This window comes from Ochotona curzoniae, unplaced genomic scaffold, assembly GCF_017591425.1.
Source record: "Ochotona curzoniae isolate NIBS_2020 unplaced genomic scaffold, NIBS_Ocur_1.0 contig_4516, whole genome shotgun sequence".
Taxonomy (NCBI): domain Eukaryota; kingdom Metazoa; phylum Chordata; class Mammalia; order Lagomorpha; family Ochotonidae; genus Ochotona; species Ochotona curzoniae.
In genome coordinates, this window is record NW_024466313.1 from 3,333,916 (window position 1) to 3,357,233 (window position 23,318).

Consider the following 23,318-nt stretch of genomic DNA (forward strand, 5'->3'; position numbering starts at 1 on the left):
AGGTGGGTCACACACAGCAGCTCAGGGACGGGGGAGGACACCCAGGCTGTAAAGGTGCTGGTCTACGGGGATTTCAACAGGCTTGCCGGAAACAGAATGAAATGCAGGTTCTGCTCCCGACCCTTGGCCATGCAAGCACAGCTTTCACCCTACGTGCCCCACGAGCTTTCTGAGGACCCCATGCTGAGCGTGGGCGCACGGTCAGGGCTGAGTCCAAGTCCACAATGCCCAAGACGGTGTGGAGGATGATGGCCAGGGCTAGGGAGGTCCTCGGACAGCCTGAGGCATTGAGAGGCAAGGCGTGGAAAGCAGGATCCTCACTCAGCCGTGGGCAGCAGTAGCTCACAGAGGCCCAGTGTGGATGGTGGTGCATAGCAATGTGGCCTCAGGGACCTCAGGGCCAGCCCCTGTTCTCCTCCACTCTGGGACCACAGGAATGTCGCGAGAGCCCTGCTGGAGCTCTGTGCTCCCAGCTGGGGACCGGCAGACGGCAGCCAACATCCGGGGCAAGGCGCCCCAGGAGTGGGCACCCTCACACACATGCCTTTCCACAGCCAGTTCACACGTCCTTGGAATCTTGGGCCCTTTTCCCCAAACTCTCCGTGTGTTGAGGCCAGAAACCAACCCCTTTACCATGTGAATGAATAAGACAGTGTTCCCAGGAAGTCCCAACTCCAGGGGAGCCATGTGCTGCCCGTGGCACCACCCATGCTGGCCTGGGGCTGCCTATGGCACTAAGCTTTCCTGCTTGGAGCAGTGGCCTGTGAGAGCACGTGAATGCACCCACTTCGGGGCCCTCTGGCAGGCGCAGCCAGATGCCACCTTGGCTCTGCTCACCAGCCCTGGGGTCCCAGCAGAGCCACCTCTTCACGGAATCCTTCAGGCCCGAATGCCTGATGTGACACAAAGAAGCCCAAGGGCTCCCACACCCCCGTGTGAGGTTCTCAGCATCGAAGCTGAGGCAAATCGCAGGGAAGTAATGCAAGGCCACCCACGGACGTTCCGGCTGCAGCATCGGAATTACGGAAGCTAATCACTGCTTCTGTGCTCAGAGTATGAACTGGAAGGAAAGGAAAGTTTGGTGTACTGTTACAATTTCTTTTTTTTTTTAAGATTTATTTATTTTTATTGAAAAGTCAGATATACAGAGAGGAGGAAGGACAGAGAAGAAGATTTCCGTCCAACAGTTCCCTCCCCCAGTGGCCACAATGGCTGGAACCAAGCCAATCCGAAGCCAGGAGCCTGGAGCCTCTTCCAGGTCTCCCACGCAGGTGCAGGGTCCAAGGTTTTGGGCCGTCCTCAACTGCTTTCCCAGGCCACAGGCAGGGAGTTGGAAGGGAAGTGAGGCCGCCAGGATTAGAACCGGCGACCATGTGGGCACATTCAAGGCAATAACTTTAACCACTATGCTATTGCATCAAGCCCAATTGTTACAATATCAGCAGTAAAACAAATGTATGGCTGCATGAAGAAGGGAGGGTCAGCATGAGGTACAGCCTGCCCAACACCCCAAAGTGCCCCACCATCATCCCCAGACAGCCAGACTGAAGTTCACCCATCTGTGTGAGCTACACTGAGGGATCCCGACAGGCCTCCACCTCTGGACAGTCAGGTCTGCATGTCTGTCCTCGCAGGACCTGGCCAATGGGCTGTTGTGGTGGGCACCCCACTACAGAAGTACCACGTGCCAGGCCGAAGAAGGGGGCTCTTAAGACCGCGGATGGCCATGGTGCTTGAGACTCCCATGCCAGGCACTCCGCTGCAGAAGTACCACATGCCAGGCTGAGGGGTGGGGGCTCCAAGGATCACAGATGACCGAGGGGCCAGGGCTCTCTTGTTTCTCTCACCTCACTGCTTCTCCTTTGCTGGGAGCCTTTGGGGTGACCCCACAAGGTGGCCTGGTCCATTAAACCAAGCAAGGAGGAGCTCTGGGAGGGGCCAAGAGCACCCCACCACCGGAGTGACAGCCAGGGTCGAGTCAGCAATGAGAAACTCGGGGGTCTGAGTGGGGGGGCGGGGAAGCCACCTGGAGGCCTGCTGACACTTGTTCAGAGTTACAAGTCATCCTGAACTGTGGTCACAGTTGTGAGCAGCTCGTCCCCTGGAGATCGGTCCCCAGTGTGAGGCTGCTGACTGCCTGCTGCAACACCTCCTTCCCGCTCCTCAGCCCCGTCCAGGGCTGCTGCGCTCTGCCTCCAGCCACACCGCCAGGGCTACGCTCTCCCTGCTCTGGGCACTGGAACTCAGAACCCTGCAGGCCCCCGGAGTCTGGTCCCCCCAACATCATCACATGGCACTTGCAGTTTCCAGAACACGTGTGCCAAGTTAGCCCCCAAGAAACAGTGGGACAGGCTGCCTCAGGGGCCACACACAACCCCCAGATGACAGCACCACCCAGGCCAAAGCCACACATCCCCACAGCAGAAGCTGTACAGCTGCCACAGAGGAGCCCCCATCTTGGCTTTCAGACTCCCTAGGGAACTTGAAGATACGGGTCTGTGCAGCCGTGGGAGGGCCCAGCCCCACGCCTGCAGGACCCCTCCGTGGTGCCCCCCGCCACCCTCCACAGCCTGCTTGTTCCAGATAATGACGGAATCATGGACACCTGACAGCACACTTTCACACCTGCTGGTTCATGCACAGAAAGCGCACCTCCCACATAGCCTGCTGCAGGCAGGACAGTCCCCGAAGGCAGCTAGCTGGCCGTGGCAGGCTCAAGGGCAGCACCACAGCCCTACAGTCACCTGAAGTCCCCACACGGAGAGCCTGAGTAGGTGCCTGCAGGGGCCCCCACCCAGGCTTGGGGCTCCAGACTTGGCCTTCAGGTGGCCATTCAGCATGCAGCTTCCTAGCAGCTGCAACACAACGCCTGCGGTGGCACACGCCAGCACCCTCCACTCTGGAGCCTGGGCACACTGAGCTGGCCTAGGCATCCTAGGAGCTCACACAGGCATACGGTTGGGCTGAGCACAGGGATTCTGTCAGGGAGACGGCTCTGTCCAGGGCCTGGCATGTGCCTGGCAGCTGTGCTCATGGGGCTCCTGTCCCTGTTTGCTGAGTCACCCCACATCAGAGCCCTGACGCTGATCCCAGCCCCTCCTCAGTTCCCAAACCAGCCTCACACCAACACAGACCCTGGGAGCAGCAGATGGCTGCTCAAGTTTCTGGGTCCCTGCCCTGCTGCAGGAAACCCAGAGTGGCTCCTGGCTGCACGTGGCCCCACCCCAACTGCTGAGGGCCCTTCCAGGAGAACCAACAGATGGAAGAGCTCCATGTTGCTCTGCCTAGCAAGCAAAAATTAATCTTTGAAAAAATAAGCCTGTCACATATCATCCGAAAAATATCACAGGCTAAGTAGTTAACTGAAATATTGTTTCAGATTTTTCTATAACTGACAGGAAAGCTTCAGCATGTCCTCCACGCATGCGTGCTGAGATCAGAACCACAATCGCCCAGCTGTGTGCATCACGGGCACTCACAGAGCTCCCCACTGCAGACACTGGGATCCGGGCTACAGAGCTGGGAGAAGTCACTACACGCCGGGCTAGCAGGTGCTGTAACTCCACCAGTGCGGACAGAGTCACCCTGCTCCATCACCCTCAGACACAGAGTCACCCTGCTCCATCACCCTCAGACACAGAGTCACCCTGCTCCATCACCCTCAGACACAGGCAGAGTCACCCTGCTCCATCACCCTCAGACACAGAGTCACCCTGCTCTATCACCCTCAGACAGAGTCACCCTGCTCCATCACCCTCAGACACAGAGTCACCCTGCTCCGTCACCCTCAGACACAGAGTCACCCTGCTCCATCACCCTCAGACACAGGCAGAGTCACCCTGCTCCATCACCCTCAGACACAGAGTCACCCTGCTCCATCACCCTCAGACACAGGCAGAGTCACCCTGCTCCATCACCCTCAGACACAGAGTCACCCTGCTCCATCACCCTCAGACACAGAGTCACCCTGCTCTATCACCCTCAGACAGAGTCACCCTGCTCCATCACCCTCAGACACAGGCAGAGTCACCCTGCTCCATCACCCTCAGACACAGAGTCACCCTGCTCCATCACCCTCAGACACAGACAGAGTCACCCTGCTCCGTCACCCTCAGACACAGAGTCACCCTGCTCCGTCACCCTCAGACAGACAGGCAGAGTCACCCTGCATCATCTCTCTTTTTTTTTCTCCCAAAGGCTCCTTCCAGAGTTCAAGATGTCTACCCCTAATGCTGTTGTCCTTGACAGGGATAGGGCATCCTATCAAGTGGGGAGCGACAGGAAACCAGGGTCCTGCATCTAGCATGTCTGGCCCTAGGGCCAGCAGTTAGGGAGAAGGTTGGCTATGGGAGACACAGGCTGCCAACTCCCCAGCCCAAGTCCAAGTGCACAACTCGGGCACCCAACCCCAGTCTGGGCTGCAGGGACAAATCTGAGGACCCAATCAACACAGCAGGATCCCCAGGCTGGCCAGACAGCAGGAAGGCAGATTGCCAAGACCCCAGGGTGGCAGTCAGCAGAGAACTAGGGCCAGGAGTGCCATGCCCCCAGGGTGGAGGTCAGCAGAGGAGAACTGGAAACCACGTCTGCACCTTACACCTGCTCGCTCCCCATCCCCACCTCACACCTGCTCGCTCCCCATCCCCACCTCACACCTGCTCGCTCCCCATCCCCACCTCACACCTGCTCGCTCCCCATCCCCACCTCACACCTGCTCGCTCCCCATCCCCACCTCACACCTGCTCACTCCCCATCCCCACCTCACACCTGCTCGCTCCCCATCCCCACCTCACACCTGCTCACTCCCCATCCCCCACCTCACACCTGCTCACTCCCCATCCCCACCTCACACCTGCTCACTCCCCATCCCCACCTCACACCTGCTCGCTCCCCATCCCCACCTCACACCTGCTCACTCCCCATCCCCCACCTCACACCTGCTCGCTCCCCATCCCCACCTCACACCTGCTCACTCCCCATCCCCCACCTCACACCTGCTTCATCTCAGTGTCTCTGAGTTTCTCCCTAGAGAATGTCATATTTGTTAGTTTCAACCTTTCTTCAGGCATAGCAGGTTCAATCTGCCCAGTAATGCTGGACTGTAATTGGTGTTAGTGGTCATTTCCTGAAGTATTACTTCACATTTTTCAGATCTGCCTGGTTGTTTTATAATCTTACCTTTCACCCTTGCTAACCCCTGTGATTCCAAAGTACAGGAAACATTTACGTGATTGGTCTGAGGAGTCTTTCGCCTGAAACCTTCTGCAAGGTGTGTGACACCTCCACATCCTCAGCGTCTCTCACGGCTGTGGTCACGACCTCCCTGTCTGCAGCAAGTCCTCAAGGAGCTTCAGCAAGGTGTCCACTCGACCTAGATGGACAGTGCTGATGGGATGTGGGACGGATGGACAACTGGACATGCAGGAAGTGGATGCGCATTCAGCTCACGTGACTGAGGAGGCTGAGGATCCCCAGGATCTGCAATCAACGAGCCCAAGCTCCTGAGAGCAGGCACAAGTTCCAGTTCAAAGGACAGCTGTGTTTCAGCGTGGGTCCCAGTGCTCTGTCGTGCTCAGCCGTGTCCTGCCAGGTCTGGCACTCAGTGCATCCAGGGTATCCCCTGACACAGCCAGTCAGGGCTGACCACAGCCCAGCCGCACGGGGCCACCAGACCGTCTGAACCAGAGCGTCTCCTCACGTGGCTAGTGCTCAGAGCTAAGTCTCCCCACCTGTGCTCCAAGGCTGGGGTCAGGTCCGGCTGTTCCATGCAGACACCAAGGAATGGGGACTCTCCTTCACTCTCCTCTTGCCAGTAAATGAACACCTCAGGCTGCTTCCCTGAGGTGGCAGGGCTCTCCTGCCCCATGCCCTGGGAGCTATGTCAAGTTGGCTAAGTGCCCTCCAGTCAAAGGCTCAGTTCTTTGTTAACCTACTGTCCTCTCCCTGTCACCTGGCTTTTAGGCTGAGGGTACCATGCATCTTTCTGCATCTCCCTGAGTCCTGACTGTCCCCTCGGGCTCTGTCCCAGTGCCCCCAGGACTCCCGGCTCCTGAGCAGCAGGACCAACCACCATGGAGGCCTAGAAGCAGATCTCAGCTCCGCAGAAGCACTGCCACTGGGGCTGCGCAAGGTCAGCCTGCCCAGCACTCTCACAGCTCAACCTGCCTAGGAGCCAGAGGGGTGTGGAGCCCAGGAATCCCGAAAGGTTGGAAAACTGGGAGGAGGGGGCAGCTCCTCACACTGGGGAAAGCTACGGGCTGAGACAGCGGGGCTGCATCAGGACACACGGTGTGCAGACGTGCGCACTGCGCATTCCTGGGGAGCCGTCCCGTCAGAAGCTGGCCGTGGCGTCTGCAGCTTGAGCAAGAGGTCTGGGCTGCAGACAGGAATCTGGCAGGACTCAGACAACCCAAATAAATGTGAGCCAGGGGTAGGGCCTTGGTGCCCACTCAGCACACACTGGCAGCAGACACAGCCTGTTCCAGGCAAACACAAACCCCGCCTTGCACTCACCGTGACACAGGATGTGGTCCTGCCCTGACACCCTCTGTCCCTGGCAGCTATTCGCTAGTGTTCCATGCCAGCACTGCAGCTTAAGAGGAATGTGGAGAATTTAGACAGAGCCTGGGGAAAGGCCAGCCACAGGAGGAAACAAACAGCAAAGCTTCAAGGACTCAGGTCGCTTGACCATGGAGGGTTACAGCAACTGGCCACCTCTGCTCCAGCAGCAGCGCTCCTTGCAAACAACAGGCTGGCTTCAGGTCAAGCAAAATAAAAGGGAGGGAGCTTCCATGGCAGTGCGAGATTCTCAGATCATTAAGGAAACGGGGCTCAGCACGATGGCTCAGTGGCTAAATCCTCTCCCTGCAAGCGTCGGGATCCCAAATGGGTGCCAGCTCATGTCCCAGCGGCCCCACTTCCCACCCAGCTCCCTGTCTATGGCCTGGGAAAGCAGCAGACGACAGCCCAAAGCCCTGGGACCCTGCACCCCCAGGAAGCTCCTGGCTCCTGGCTTCAAGACAGTTCAGCTCTGGCCATTGTAGCTGCTTGGGGAATGAACCAACGGATGAAAGATCCTTCTCTCATAAACCTGATCTGCCTTTCCAATAAATAAATAAAATAAATCATTTTTAAAAGAGAGAGAGAAATAAATGAATCAGACAGGAGACTAACACCCAGCCGTCTGGGACCTGGTCCGACAGCCCTGCACTGCGGTGCACACGCAGACCTCGGTGGTATAAGCTCTCCTTAGCAGTGACAGTACACGCTGAAGGCTCAGGCCAGCCTGCAGGGCAATGCCACCCCATGGTCTGCACGTGGGTTCTGGGCCCATGCTCTACAAAGTGGATCCAACTTTCCAGCTTCTCCTCTGATGAGGAAAGGGATCCTGGGATCTCTTCCCAGGTCTTTCAAAAAGTAGCAGAAATTCTTGGCTGTCATGCCTATTTTCACAAACTAGATTGACTGCCAGCAGAGGGGAGGGATGGCAGTGGAAGCCTGCCAGGCCCCTCCAAGCAGCTAGCCTAGTTCTGTGCCAGCTCCCCCATCCTGTAACAAAACAGACTCACCCTCCTGAGACCAACACACTGAAGCCTAGCAAGTTAACGTAGTACATCTCACTCTGGGGTCACACACTGTGGGATTCAACAGAAGCAGAGACTTCTAAAGAAACCAGTGAGGGCTCCTGTGCAGACTGGGCTGCCAGGTGTGAGGATTTGAGTGCTAGGAGCCAGGTACCCATCTCCACCTGTGATACAGAAAGAGCAGGCACAAGGTGTAATGGAGAGGGTCCCTGCCAGGACGCAAGGGCACAATCTCCAACGGGCCTGAGAGGGCCCAGCCGCTCACTGCAGTCAGCAAGAGTACGCAAAGCCCAGGGGCCAGGTAGACACGTCCGCCAAGGCCTGGGCACGCACTCAGGATTCAGCCTGGGGCTTGTGAAGCAGTGGGGTCCCTTCTCCTGGCCCACCCTCTTCTCCCAGGCAGAGAACTTGCTGGGTATGACGGAAGCTGTCACCATCAGACTGGGTAGCCCCGACATGGTGCACCGAGGACTCTCCTGGGGTGCCTTTCTCGGGGAAGCTCAGGCCACTGCCGAGTTGCTGGGGTCTGGGGCTGCCACATCCCTTTCCAAGGTGCTTCCTTCCTCAGAATGCTCTCACTCGAAGGCTCACTTCCGCTTTCCTCGCTGCTGACTGGCCCCAGTCATTGTCTCCATGAAGCCTGGGAACCCCAGGAGCAAAATGCTGCACCGGACATCCTGGCATCTGCCCCTGCCACCCACAGGGGGTGCACACCCAAGTCAGAACCAACCTACACACACCTGGCTTCTGGCAGTGAAGGGAGACCAGGCCAGGGTTTCAGCACAGGGTCTGTAATGCTAACAGGGCGGAGGGGGATGCCTGCTGGGTGCTGCCCACCCGAGACCAGCCACTTCCTTCTCAGCCCTGGCCATGGCTGTGTGGGGGATGGCCCCTGGGTCTCTGCCTGCTACCTGCTGGCTATGAGTCACGGTTTACCTGCCCATGATCTGAGCTACAGCTTCCAGCCATGCATGTGGAACGTGACCTGTGACATGACGAGATTCTAAAGGGATGGACGGAGCAAACACCAGCCTTCTCTCGGCAAGCAGGCAGCGTCCCTCCCTCCCTGTAAGCCCCTGCAGGACCCTAAGGAGACGGCCAGAAGCAGGAGTGACCAGCTCCTTCCCTGGGGCACAGGAAGACAGCCGTGAGTCCCTGAACCCCACAACACCGAGTGAGTCAGTGTAGACGCACACCGTGTCTGCACTGAAATCCCCCAAGTTACACTGTTCAACATAATCCCCAGACACAAACAGTTTTTTAAGAAGCTGATTCTCAATTTCATATGGAAAAACAAAGAACATAAAAATAAAGTAACTGTGAAAAACAGAACAAATTGGAGAACTGACACAACCTGGACTTAAGCTTCATCTTAGGTGCTAACACTGTGGCATCATAGTAGGCACAGCTTCTGCCTACAGCATTGGTGCAGGTTCAAATCCCAGCTGGTCCACTTCTGATTCAGCTCCCTGCTAGTGTGCTTGGGAAAGCAGTGGAGGACGGCCCAGACCCTTGTAACTCTGTCCATATGGGAGATCCAGAGAAGCTCCTGGCTCCTGGCTCTATAGCCTGCTCAGCCCTGGCCGTTGTGACCACTGGGGGAGTGAACCAGCAGGTGGATGGTCTCTCTTTAAAACAATCCAAAATCCAAAGACGTATACAGACTGTCAAGAACTGCAAACACTGTCATCTTTGAAATGGTCGGAGGCCCTGAGCAGGCGCCTTCCCAAGGGGAAGCGGCCAGCAATGCGCACGGTCAGCAGGCGATCGGCAGCAGAGAGGCCAGTACGGGCCTGCAGTGCGGGGCTCTGCCCGTGCAGAGGTGAGCTGGAACCAGGCTGGCCGCAGGGAGGCGATCTCACCAGCACACATGCCACCCCTCAGCCGCGTCCAGCCCCAGGACATGCACATGCAGAGAGCGCGCCGGCCACTGCAGCTGCTGCCGGCCCAGGGCTACACAGCACCACGGGAAACGAAGACTACTTCCCCGTGGAAGGCAGGCAGCGTGGCACTGGAAAGTGGGGAGCCGGGGAGAGAGGGCCCTTGGGGTGCAGAGCTCCTTCTGGGGTGACACTTGCTCCTGACTTGGACCTGGGCAGTGATTTCCAAAGTTGTCATTTATTCCAAAACTCATCATGTGCCTGCCTGAGCACCTCTGGTTTACTGCAGTCAGTCGCAGCCTAAGAAGTTACAGAACGAAGCTGAAGAGCACACCTCAAACTAAGTTATGCAAAACAAGAACGCCAATTCTCTGCATTTTATATCTAATTATTATTGCAGTGTTAAAATTATGATGAAATTGAGATAAAATCTCAGGTTAGATCAGGGAAAGGCTGAGAAAAAGGTGCAGGAGAGGCAGCTTTCCACACGACATTTTCAAACAGACACGTTTACACTCACACACCACACACACACCACACACACATCCCGGGCACACTCAGATGCACACCACGCATGCACTGACATACACATCACTCACACAGACACATGTACATATAGATCATGTTGCAGTGACACACATATGCACATACAAACTGCTCACACACAGGTGCATGGAAACATACCACACATTTGCACACCACTCACACACACAGAGACACACCATTCACACACATACTTTTACATACGTACATACACACCACTCAGACACACGCACACACTATGCACATGTGCACACACACAGTTACAACCCCCTTCAGAGCTGAGACCTCCCTGTTTCTCCTAACCCGCACCCCCCACCACAGGACTTTTCTGCCCACTCCTCAGAGCCACCCACCCCACACACTTGACTGTGCTGTTCCCAGGGAAGGGCTGGGTAGATGCTGCCCCCAGCTGTGCGTGGGAGACTTGCTGGTACTTCAGACAGCTACCACCCAGCACATGTCAAACAATGAGTCTCCCATCATCAGAAGTAGCGTCCTTAGGAACAGTCCCGTCCCTGCAGAGGAATGGGCACCCTAACCACCCAGGGTCCTGATGGCCCCTTACCACTCAAAAGCCACCACAGCAAGGGGATGAACCCTGGGCTCTCGCTGATGTACTTCAAGCCTTTCACATTGATGCTCACGTTGTACAGCGCCATCAGCATTAACCTGCAACGCAAAAGGAGACACACTGAAATGCTAGTCCAGCCACACTAAGCTGCACCTCAATACATCTGGTTCCAGCCCGGGGGTCTGATGCTGCAGTCCGGTTGAGGGATGTAGGCGCTACGGGGCCTGGGAGGTACTGTTTAGGTGAGGCCCTGGGAAATGGGGAACTCTGGCGGTGCTATCCCCTTCTGCAGACTCCCCCACACAGCCAAGAGACTCAAAGGCACACAGGCCCTCCCAGGAAACTGCACAGAGCAGTCACTGAGAGCTCTGTCATTACCAATCCTGCATTCAGGTCTCTGAGCCTCTCCAAGTTCAACTCCAACAGGCTCTGCAGTCGATGAGCACTGCACCCGCCACCCGAGGGGCCTTCGGCCACACAGGCCAGTCTGCACAGTCGCTAAGAGCCAGCAGGAGCAACAGGGCTTCACACACTGGCCAGCAAAGCAGAGTCTAACCGGGCAGGAACTGTGGGTGCAGGGTCCCATGGACTCGGACCATTCTCTATTGCTTTCCCAGGCCACAAGCAGGGAACCAGATGGGAAGTGGAACAGCTGAGACACAAACCAGCACCCATATGGGATCCTGGTATGTGCAAGTTGAGGATTTAACCACTAGGCTATCGCGCCTGGCCCAGCATGCCCATCATTTACAGGAATGTAACACAGTGGTGATGAGGTCATGGCAAACTGCACACTGCAACCCAGCAGGTGGAAGTACACACCACGGTGACTGGCCTGACAGCCCCACAAAGCTGCAATGTCACACCTTCCTCAGGGCAACTCCTGCAGGACCCTTCCCGAGGCAGGCAGGCACAGATGCCGAGCATCACGTTCACAGAGCACAAGCAGAAGACAGCCCACACGCCTGTCAGGGAAAGGATCACCTCACAGTGCATCTGCTTGAAATGAAGAACTCACAAGGAACTCAGCAAGTGTGTAACCACTCGTACACGGCCTGAACACCACCACTACCCACGCATAGCTGTGTCCTGTTTGCTCCCACCAACACGTATCTGAACACCTGAAAGGAAAATGAGGTTCCAGACAAGATGGGAGAGCAGGTATCAATTCCAAACTAGACACAGACAGGCAGAGCAGGGGAGATGACCAGAACTGGAAGAACCAGCAAACCATTAGTCTGCCTCCTTGGCCTTCCGGATCCCAGCCCACTCCCATCCCACTCCCAGCAGTGGCCCTGAGCCCAGTGTCAGGAGGCCTCCAGTTGAAGGGGATGAAGAGTGTCTCCTGGCAGTGAACGTGGTGGTATGGGTGCTGCGGGGCCACTCAGTCTCTACACGAGGGGACTACTCCTCTCCTTGACACCGTGTGAGCCCACGGGCAGCCCCACGGCACTGGCCAGGCCAGCAGGGTAAACGCCAGGACTGGTGCTGGGAAAGGGCATCCTGGAGACCTACTGGGCGGAAGGGAGGGACTCCACGCTGTAAGCCCATGTGTGCATGTGGGAAGCCCATCAGAAAGAGCCTCTCCAGGCCTCACACGTGAGGACACAGCCCCCTCGGGTCACACCGCCTCTGCCCAGCACACCTGGATGCACAGATGCGGTACTGGCCATGAAACGACACAGAGAGCACTGTTCGCTCACCACTCACAACCTTACTGCCATGAAAGGAAAAAATTATAATTTCCAATGGGGCTCAACAGGATTCAGACTCCTCTAACGTGTTCCCAAAATAGCCAGGAAAGACCCAAAGTACACCAAGCAATAGGGAGTTCTCGACCCAGGCGGGAAGAAACAGAGACATCCGACAGGATGCCCATAGATGCGGGCAGAATGTGCATGACTTGAAAATTAGTATAGGGTCCGGCATGGTAGCCTAGCGGCTCAAGTCCTCACCTTGAATGCACCGGGATCCCATGTGGGCACCGGTTCTAATCCTGGCAGCCTTGCCTCCCATCCAGCTCCCTGCTTGTGGCCTGGGAAAGCAGTCAAGGACGGCCCAAAGCCTGCACCCGTGAGGGGGACCTGGAAAAGGCTCTGGGTTCCTGGCTTCAGATCGGCGCAGCACCGGACATTGCAATCATTTGGGGAGTGAATCATTGGATGGAAGATCTTCCTCTCTGTCTCTCCTCCTCTCTGTATATCTGACTTTGCAATAAAAATAAATAAATCTTAAAAAGAAAAAGAAATGAAAAGAAAGTTAGCATGAAGCAATGCCCAGGCGGCAGGTGTCTGGCCCAGCTGCCGCGTCCGACCCTGGAGGGCAGCAGCGATGGTTCGCGTATTCGGGTCACCCACGGGGAGAGCTGCACTGGGTCCCCAGCTCCTGGCTCTGGCCTGCACCATATCAGCCACTGTGGACACCTGCAAGGTGAACCAGCACATGGGAGCAGTACAGCTCTCAAATAAATGAGTTCTTTTAAACTATCCCAGAAATTAAAACTAAACTCAGAATGAACAATACAACAGAGCCATTTTAATGGCTCTCCAATAACCCCTTCCCTGACCCTGGGATTGTAAACATATCACAGGTTTATGCTACCTGGAAAAGGAAATTCTAAGGATGCAATTACCAATCGACCAAGTTGACCAGGAGAAACTGACCCACATTTGCCTAATCTAAGCCCAGGAGCCCATAAAAGCAGTGTCATCTGGTAAGGAGCAGTGGAGGAAGCCTGAGGGATTCCAAGAGTGAGAAGGAGCCATGGAGCCACACTGGCCGACGATGGGGGCCCTGGGAGAGGGACACCGTCAGCACAGGACCTGACAGCCAACAAGGACACAGGGACTCGAGATGGGATGCGTCCAGCACCCCGGAAGCAGATCTCTCCCAGAGCCTAGGGAAGGATCCCTGAGAACCAGGCAAGCCTTCTCACATCATGGGCCCCAGAAACGTAAGACACCAGATGGGTGTTGTGTGGCAGCTGGGCGTCTAAGTGCACCTAGCGACCCTAACCTTGGGATCAGCATGACCCAGAAGCATCACACATTCTGTGCAGCTCACTGGATGCTCTAAGGAGGGAGACACTGCTCTGCAGTTTTCTGCAATACTGTGCAGTCAGGACACCATCTCAATTCTCCGGGCAATCTTCTGGTTTCTCTAGAACTGAAGTCAAAGTGCCCGAATCCTAAGCCACAGGCAGAGACACTGGCTTTCAGTGCGGCCCACCGTACACTTTGAGTCTGGTGCACTGTCCCGGCTTCAGGTCTCCCAGCAGCTGCAGGATGGTGTCCAACAGCACCCGGCTGGAGCTGACCAGGAATTCCCGTCCACATGCAACGGCTGCGATGTCTGCAAGAGAATGACCAAGCATGGCATCAAGGTCACATCAGGACCTAGAACCTAAGACAGGACATCTGCTGCCACCTCTCTCCTGAGATGCCTAACAAAAACCCAGATGGCCCTAAGACTTTAAAAGCCAGTGTCCTCAGGCCCGGCGCAATGGCCTAGCGGCTCAAGTCCTCGCCTTGAACACGCCAGGATCCCATATGGGTGCCGGTTTTAATCCCGACAGCTCCACTTCCCATCCAGCTCTCTGCTTGTGGCCTGGGAAAGCAGTCGAGGATGGGCCAAAGCCTTGGGACCCTGCACCCGTGTGGGAGACCTGGAGGAGGCTCCTGGCTCCTGGCTTTGGATCGGCTCAGCACCGGCCATTGCAGTCACTTGAGGAGTCAATCATCGGAGGGAAGATCTTCCTCTCTGTATCTCTCCCTCTCTGTATCTCCCCCTCTCTGTATATCTCACTTTCCAATAAAATAATAAACAAACAAACAAATAATGTCCTCACCATTTCTGCCAGGACAAGAGGTTAAAGTCAACCTGGGCCAAGGACCCACCGGTGTGCGCAAGATCTGCCACTGGGAGGAGACCAGAGAACGGAGCTTGGGGAACTCCTCTGTCAGGCTGCAGTCCCTGCAGGTGAGCTAAGAACCAAGGCAAGGAGTAGCCCAGACCAAGCCAGGTTACAGTACTGCTGGCATACATCTGAGTCAGGTCCGGGTGGGCCAGGCCAGCCAGTTCATAACATCCACTGGCAGATCCAAAAACCAGGATAAGGTGCAGGAGAGGCCAGGTCGGGCTGCATCACGAGCCAGTTCACACTGGGGCCAGGAAAGGGAGCTGAAATGCCCACTGCTGGATGCCAAGATGAGATGAGCCATGCCAGTCTGTGGATGGTGGGTGCCAGGTCTGTGAGCCCCTGGGACAGAGGGGCCTTCAGCCCATCTGTGAGGTGGGTTTTGGGACATGAGCCTTAGGGACAGAGGGTACTGTGGGACCTGGGTCATGTAGCCCAGGACTTTCAGCTTGAATGTGAGATTGATGTGGCATCTGTGAGCCCCAAGAGTGGAGGACCTAGTGGGGCTGGGTCTCCCAGTCCAGGTCACTCGGCCCACCTGCATGGTGGGTGCCAGATCCATGAGCCCCCAGGGTGGGGGCCCGGCAGAATCTGGGTTTCATGGCCCTGGGCCTTGGGCCCACCTGCACGTAGAGTGCCAGATCTGCGAGCCTCGGGGATGGGGGCTAAGAAGGGCCTGGTTCTCCTGGTCCAGGTCACTAGACATGCCTACATGGTGGGTGTTGGGTCCATGAGCCCCAGGGGTGGGGATCTGCTGGCCCTGGGTCTCCTGGCTCACGTCCTAGAAGCCACCTATGTGGTGGGCACTAGACCCGTGAGCCTCAGGGGTGGGGGATCCAACATGGCCCAGATCATCTGAGTCAGGTCCGTGATCTCAGCTAGGAGAACTGGCCTCCTCGGTGTAAAGGATGGAGTGCTGAACGGCAGACCATGGTGCACAGAGAGGACGTGGGAGCCCATTAGGACCTGCAGAGGACATCTGGTCCATAGCAGAGAATGGAGAACAGAACATGTGGGCAACTACCCCAGCCAACCAATGACGGCAAAAATCTGTGCAGCCAACTGGAAGAGATTCATCCATACACCGGCGAGACCAACAGCATTTCCACCTGGGTGGAGCCCTCGGGGCATGTGCCACACTGCGACCCTGGGCTGATGTCAGGTGGCCTTTCCCCAGCTCGGTACTGGGATGGTGGGGAGGCTGGGTATGGCCTATACCCTTATCTCCCCTCCCCCCAAAAATGGGAAGGAAAATTAGAAAGTTTGGAAACAACGATCACACTCATTTTCCCTAACCCTAGATCTTCCCACCCTGACCAACTATGTAAACATCATCCAAAATTTAAAAAGTGTCTCCCCGAGCCATGGCTGGGCTGAAATATCCAACAGCAAGAACCAGCTTGGGTCGAAGGCCGGTCAGGAAAAGAAAGCCATTGTTCCTGCTATGACAGGAGGTGAACTGAGTAGGGCTGGCTCATCGACCCATTGGTATGCGTGAAACCTGGCATTGGGAGAGGTTCTGATGGAGGAGCCTGGGCAACTCCTCTGGCAGGACACAGACCCGGCAGGTAAGCGCAAGAAACATGATAGGAAACAGCCCAGAAAAGGCCATGGAAAGTTACCCACTGGCATACAATTGGCAGGGGTCAGGGGGAAGACCAGGCTGAATCTGTCCACGTCATCCACTGGCAAATCCAAGCACCAGAACAGTGTGGGTCGAGCCTGGTTCGGTCGCAACAAAGACTAATGCACAATATGGAATGCCAAGGTGAGGCTGCCTGTACTGGAAATGACCGCAGTGCCCAACCAGCAAGCGTGAGAACAAGGGGGCAGAGCCGGTAGGGGAATAAGGGAGGGTTCCTTTGCTGGACAGCTACTTCCGCTGGAGAGTGTGAGCTGGGATGGGGGCAGACCAGACTAGGCAGAGCTACCACACCGGTGCGCCTCATGTGGATTAGATCAGGGAAAAGCCAGGGTGGGCTGATTATTCCTACTGGTGCAAACAAAATTAGAGTGGGTGAGGGTTGTTTGGTCTTAGCCATAGCATCAGCTGGCAGAAGCTGGCACTGGGGGCTAGTTCTGTCAAGTCAAACCACAGAACTATCTGGAGAGTGGATAATCTGGGAGTGGGAGCGACCTGGGAGGGAAACTGTGGGCTCCTTCCTCTTTCTTTCTTTCTTTCTTTTTTTTTTTTTTTTGATTGCATTGCATTGAGTGACACAGTTTTATAGGCACTGGGATTCCCCCCTCCCCTCCCGAGCTCCTTCCTGTTGGGTTACCACTTCCACGGGAGGGCATAAAACTAGGACAGCCACTGGGGTGGAAAGGAGTGTGGGACAGACTGGATTACTGCTGCACATACTGGCAAACCAGGGTAGGGGTAGGCCTGGTGGGGGTTATTGTGGGTCGCTCCAACTAGGCTGCAGCTCCCACTGGTTTATGCGAGGGCCAAGTATGTGCTGGTCAGAATCAGGCTGGACTGCAACACCCACTGGTTCCAGTGGAAGTCGGGAGTGAAAACAGAACCAACCCAGCAATTGCAACCACCAGCTGATGGGGCGATGGACGGTGCCAGGCCCTGTACTTGCTAGCACATACCAGAATCTGGTTTGAGAACACCTCAGACAAAGTTTCTTTGGGGATCTCCCCAACCGAAATGCTGGACTCAGAACCCTAACCAAGAAAAGAGAGAAGACAGAACAGATCAACCAACCTTCTCAGCTATATCTTGGTAGCGAAATATGGGGCAAACAGAGACTCTATGATGGACTATGTCAACCAGTGGATTTTTCAAAGACCTCACAGTGCTTGGAGTGTCAAGATTGGCAGTGATTCATAACTGTTGCAATATCAAAACCACCTGAGCAAGAACCTCAGAGCATACCCTACATCCAGGACCTGGGGAGGGTGGGAAATTGGGTGGGCCTTCTTCCTTAATACCCCCCCTTTAAACATGAATGAAACTATATGGAAAAAATAAGTGTTACCCACTTTCCTGTAGCCCTTTAACCTTTTTACCCTAATTAACTATGTAAAGATTGTCAACAAAAATTTTTAAAATTAAAAAAAAAATTTTAAATTAAAAAAAAAAAGTGGCTCCCACACAGCTGGTGCCCAGACTGCACACCTGGCACTGAAGAGAGTCACAAAGGTCATGAGGAACGCTGTATGTCGGGGGAAAATACTCTGTGGTAGGCAGAGCACTGGGCTCCCACTGTGCCTACAGCCACACCTACTGTGCCTACAGCCACACCTACTGTGTCTACAGCCACACCTACGGTGTCTACAAAGCATTGGGGTTCCACTGTGCCTACAGCCACCCCAACTATGTCTACAAAGCACTGGGGTCCTACTGTGCCTACAGCCACACCCACTGTGTCTACAGCCACCCCCACTGTGTTTACAAAGCACTGGGGTCCCACCGTGCCTATAGCCATGCCCACTGTGCCTACAGCCATCCCCACTATGTCTACAAAGCACTGGGCTCCCACTCTGCCTACAGCCACACCCACTGTGTCTACAAAACACTGGGGTTCCACCGTGCCTACAGCCACACCCACTGTGTCTACAAAGCACTGGGCTCCCACCATGCCTACAGCCACACCCACTGTGCTTACAGAGCACTGGGTCTCAGACAAGCACTCCTCAGATAGGCACAGGCCTTGTCCTGGAGCCCAGCTGGGACACTCCTGTGATGACTCTGCTCTCTGCCAGCTGTCTCCACATGTGGCCCCCCATTGCAGGCCCACAGGTAGCCCCCCATGCTTGCCACTAGCCTGTAACTGGTGAGGAAGAAGCAGCATGGCCTCCACCTCGGTCACCTAGGCAGCCATGGTTAAAGGTCACAGAGGTGGAAGACAAACGTGAAGCCAGAGACAGAAGAGGAGAAGGAGAGAGGGCAGAAAGAAAGAGGGAGACAGAGAAGGGGAAGGAGAGTGGGGAAGGAGAGAGGGGGGAAAGCAGACAGTAAAAGGGGAGAGAGGGGAGGGACGGGTGGGGAGGACAGAGATGGGCGGAAACGGAGGGGGTGGAGAGAAACCCCTCTCCAGTCCCCAGCTCTTTGATCCCTCAGCAACTTGAGTCATTCCACCTGAGGCCTCAGGTATTCCAGAACAGCACAAGGCTGTCCCTGACTGGCCCTGACCAGACTGCAAACTCAGGAACACAGCGAGTGCTGCTTCAAGCCTGCATGTCCCCAGTGGCTTGGTTTGTTACTCAGTAACAGATAATGGAAATATCATTAACACATCTCTGTGAAAAGAATGTGGCATAGTAGCCAGAAAAAAGAAAGAAAATGCCAGCCCAACAAGCCTCCTGGTAAATGAAGTCCCATAGCACATGCCAGGTACTGTAACAGCAAATGCCAATGCTGCATTGCTTTAAATATGTTACTAAAGTGTAAACTATAACATGTAATAAATGTGAATTAATGCCAGTATTTGTCCATTTATCACAATTTATTCACACCTACTTTACACTGTACTCTGCACTTTCATCACTCATACCTGATTTAGCTGGGGGTACCTGTGGGTTGATTCAAGGCCACAGAATGGACTTTGTTATCTATCATCCAGCAGAAGTAGATAAAGGACTGGTTTAAAAAAAAAAAAAATATATATATATATATATATATGCGAATCTTCATGGACATTGAGCGAGGAGGCAGTAGCCTCTTAAATATGATGAGTATGGGCCCAGTGCAGTAGCATAGCAGTTAAAGTCCTCACCTTGAACGTGCCAGGATCCCATATTGTTGCTGGTTCTAATCCCAGTGGCCCCGCTTCCCATCCAGCTCCCTGCTTGTGGCCTGGGAAAGCAGCTGAGCTAAGCCCAAAGCTTTGGGACTCAGCGCCCAGAAGAAGGTCCTGGGCTCCTGGCGTTGAATTGGCTCAGCTCTGGCCATTGTGGCCGCTTGGGGAGTGAACCATTGGATGGAAGATCTTCCTCTCTATCTCTCCTCCTCTCTGTATATCTCACTTTCCAAAAAAAATAAATAAATCTTTTTGTTTTTTAATGACAAGTAAAACCAAAGAAAGAACAAAATACATTCTCTGGATACAACAAAGCCAAAAGTTGTGTCTCACAGAACATTGTCAAAAGTTAAAATGATATGCCCAGCACAATTGCCTAGTGGTTAAATCCTCACCTAGCATGTGTCAGGATCCCATATGGGTGCTGGTTCATGTCCTGGCTGCTCCACTTCCCATCCAGCTCCCTGCTTGTGGCCTGGGAAAGCAATGGAGGACGGCCCAAAGCCTTGGGACTTTGCGCCCATGTGGGAGACCCAGAAGAGGTTCAGGCTCCTGGCATCAGCTCAGCTCAGCTCAGCTCTGGCCATTGCAGCCACTTAAGGGGTGAACCAGAGGATGGATGATCTTCCTCTCTGTCTCTTCTTCTCTCTGTATATCTGTCTTTCCAATTAAAAAAAAATTGTAGTTAAAGTAAGTAAAAAACTCAAAGAGGGGGACAAAATGTTTGAAAGCCCTGGTTCTGATAAGGGACTGTTATCTCAAAAACACCTAGAACATGCAAAGAATCTTACAAGTCACTAAACGTGGTGACACTGGTCTCTCTGGGATCAACACTGTGAAAACATTCTCAGTGCATCGACATTCGCACACAGGGCCACGGCTGCTGAGCTGTGTCCAGCTGCAGGACCCACAAAACCAGGGTGATGGACGGGACACGGCAGGACGCACGTCTCCTCCAGGAAGTGATCTCAGACATCTTGTGAAAACAATGTAGAGGTTTCCCCACAACTATCCCACAACAGCACAAATGGAAGATCCATCTTCTGAGCAGAGTTCCAGGTAACAAGCACCAGAAGGTATGGCTATATTAGGGATGGCTAAAGCAGCAGACTGCAACCAGGTCCACATGCCACAGCAGGTCCATGTGCCACACCAGGTCCACGTGCCACACCAGGTGTATGTTAACACCAGGTCCACATGCCATAGCAGGTCCACATGCCACACCAGGTCCACGTGCCACACCAGGTGTATGTTAACACCAGGTCCACATGCCACAGCAGGTCCATGTGCCATACCAGGTCCACATGCCACACTAGGTCTACGTGCCACACCAGGTGTATGTTAACACCAGGTCCACATGCCACAGCAGGTCCACATGCCACAGCAGGTCCACATGCCACACCAGGTCCACGTGCCACACCAGGTCCATGTGCCACACCAGGTGTATGTTAACACCAGGTCCATGTGCCACAGCAGGTCCATGTGCCACAGCAGGTCCACGTGCCACAGCAGGTCCACATGCCACAGCAGGTCCATGTGCCACAGCAGGTCCACGTGCCACACCAGGTCCATGTGCCACACCAGGTGTATGTTAACACCAGGTCCACATGCCACAGCAGGTCCATGTGCCACAGCAGGTCCACGTGCCACAGCAGGTCCACATGCCACAGCAGGTCCATGTGCCACAGCAGGTCCACGTGCCACACCAGGTCCACATGCCACAGCAGGTGTATGTTAACACCAGGTCCACATGCCACAGCAGGTCCATGTGCCACAGCAGGTCCACGTGCCACACCAGGTATATGTTAACACCAGGTCCACATGCTATAGCAGATGTACATGCCACTCCATGTCCATGTGCTACATTTGGTCCACGTGCCACACCAGGTGCATGTGGTCCTCCAGGTACATGTACCAGACCAGGTCCACATGCCACAGCAGGTCCATGTGCTACGCATAGTGTAGACCGTGTTCTATAGTAGGTCCACATGCCACTCCATGTCTATGTGCTGTACTGGTCCATGTGCCACTCCAGGTCCACACGCCTGGGCTATGGGACAATATGAAGTATTTCCCAGCAGTTCAACAGGCACAAGCCGGATGCCCTGCACTTTTGAAGAACTGGTATTTTTCATAGAAACACCCTGGAATTCCCACCGCTAGAACATAAAGTGGTTCTTGTTCAAGCAGCATTGGAAGTGACGTGCGGCGCCCTTGTCCTTCACCTGAATGGCACTTCAACACTGCAAAGCGTAGTTCTGTCCACAGATGCTTCTTGTCCAGGAGCACAAGCAAGAGCTTGGATTAGTGAAGCATCATATTTCCCTCAGCCAAGCCGCGACGGACTGCTGGCGATCCTTTTGATGAAGTAAGACTGTGGCTGTGGTCCAGAGGGAGCAAGAGCAAGCCAGAGCAGTTCCTTCCATGCACTTCCATCTCCACAGTGAGCCTGCAGCTGTCAAGGCCTCAGCGTGGGTGTGTCCTAAGGCTGCTGATCCACATCCGGAAGCCTGGCTGTCCGCCTGGGCCAGCAGGAAGGGCTCATCTTTGGACATTGGGGTCAGGAGGCAAGGCCAGGACTGTGGGTTCTCAAAACACATACTTTGCCAAGTGGCTCCTAACACTCAGTTTTCTCCCAACTCAGAGGACCTGTCTCCTGGACAGAGAGTCAGGGCTGACACCTGAGGGCAGAAGAGGGCTGCTGTCCTTTGCTTGCTCCTAGGAGATGTTCCTCTGGCTCTGCCCATCCTGGAGAAGTGGCAGAGCTCACCTTCAGCCACACCCTGTGAGTACTCACCCCAAAGGCACACAGCTCCCGAAGTGCTTACAGACAAGCACAGCTCCTGCTCTTGCAGGCAGACCCTCCCTCAAGGCCTAGTGCACTCGGGGAAGAAAGACCCCAGCACATCCTTCCCCAGGTTAGAGCCTTCCTCCTGGACAAAACCTCCACAAAATTCAAGGGGGAGAGATTTACTTTGCAGAAGGGACAGCTCAGACGTGCCCCAGGTCAGTTTTGAAGGGCTCCAGCAGCGGGGCTGCTCTCAGGATTAAGCTGTCACAGAACAGATGGTTCTAGGGTGATCAGGGAGAAGAGCCGCAGACCCAGCCAAGTCACTGCAGCAGAGCCACAGGGATCCCCTCAGACCTTCCCGTGAGCCACTCACAACCCTCCCGGGCTGAGTCTGGGAATCCTCTGGCTAACAGTGACAGCCTGACAGGGGAAGAACAACTAACCCTCTCTGCCAAGCCTAGGCAATCCCAAGCTGCCCATCCTAAAGCCCAGGGGTGGAAGTCACACATCTGCCCACATTCTCTGAGCAAGCTGCGACCTAACCACCCCCACTTCACGAGAGCACCTAGCCCCACAACATCTTTTCCTCATCCTCCTGGAAGCCACATTCCTTACCAGGACAGAGAGCCGATGGGTTCCTATACTGTCCCATCCTATGAAGATGTGGAAGTCAGCAGTTACTCAAGGACGCCTGTGCACAGATGCCCTTGGGACCCCTCCATCCCATACTGCAGTGCGTGCTTTCATCCCCATTCTGCTCCAGAGCCAGCTTCTGGCACTTAACGCTCACCATGGAGGCAGCAAATCACGCCTCAAGCACTTGGGTCCTTGCCACTTCTCTGGCAGAGTCTGGGATCTAGGCTCCTAGCTCCAGCCGGCCCAGCCCCGGCCGCCGCGAACACTTGGGGAATGATCCCACAGACGCAAGAGCTCTCTGCCTTTCTCTGGCTTCAAAATATGTTAAAATAAATCATTTTAAAACAATTACCCAGAAAACTACATTCCCAAGAACTCACTGAAATCCTGTCCTCCTCAGCAGCACACACAGGGGCCTGTGGGCGCACCCCAGTGAGCAGGTACTTTGTGACTGCATTTATCTGGACACCTCCAAGATTGAGCACACTGACTCCTCCCCGAGAGAAATTTCTAGAGAAACACTGATCCCAAGCAGCAGCAGTTCACTTTCTGGACCCGCCCCATCAACCAAAGGGAGGTATTATCTACAGAAACATGACAAATTGCCCAAGACTAACAGTACTTCTGTGATCAACAGGATGCTGTCG

At 54.9% G+C, this 23,318-nt stretch overlaps 1 protein-coding gene across 1 annotated transcript in view; it reads right to left on the reverse strand.

Annotated features, from left to right (window-relative positions):
• Window positions 1-23,318, reverse strand: part of LOC121160644 (heat shock transcription factor 2 binding protein) — an 86,445-nt gene that overhangs the window by 19,552 nt on the left and 43,575 nt on the right. Inside the window, exons 6-7 of the mRNA XM_040986606.1 lie at window positions 13,811-13,928; window positions 10,572-10,675 (exon numbers count right to left, since the gene is read on the reverse strand). Of these exons, the coding sequence (XP_040842540.1) occupies window positions 10,572-10,675; window positions 13,811-13,928 (222 nt within the window). The remainder of the gene's footprint in view (window positions 1-10,571; window positions 10,676-13,810; window positions 13,929-23,318) is intronic.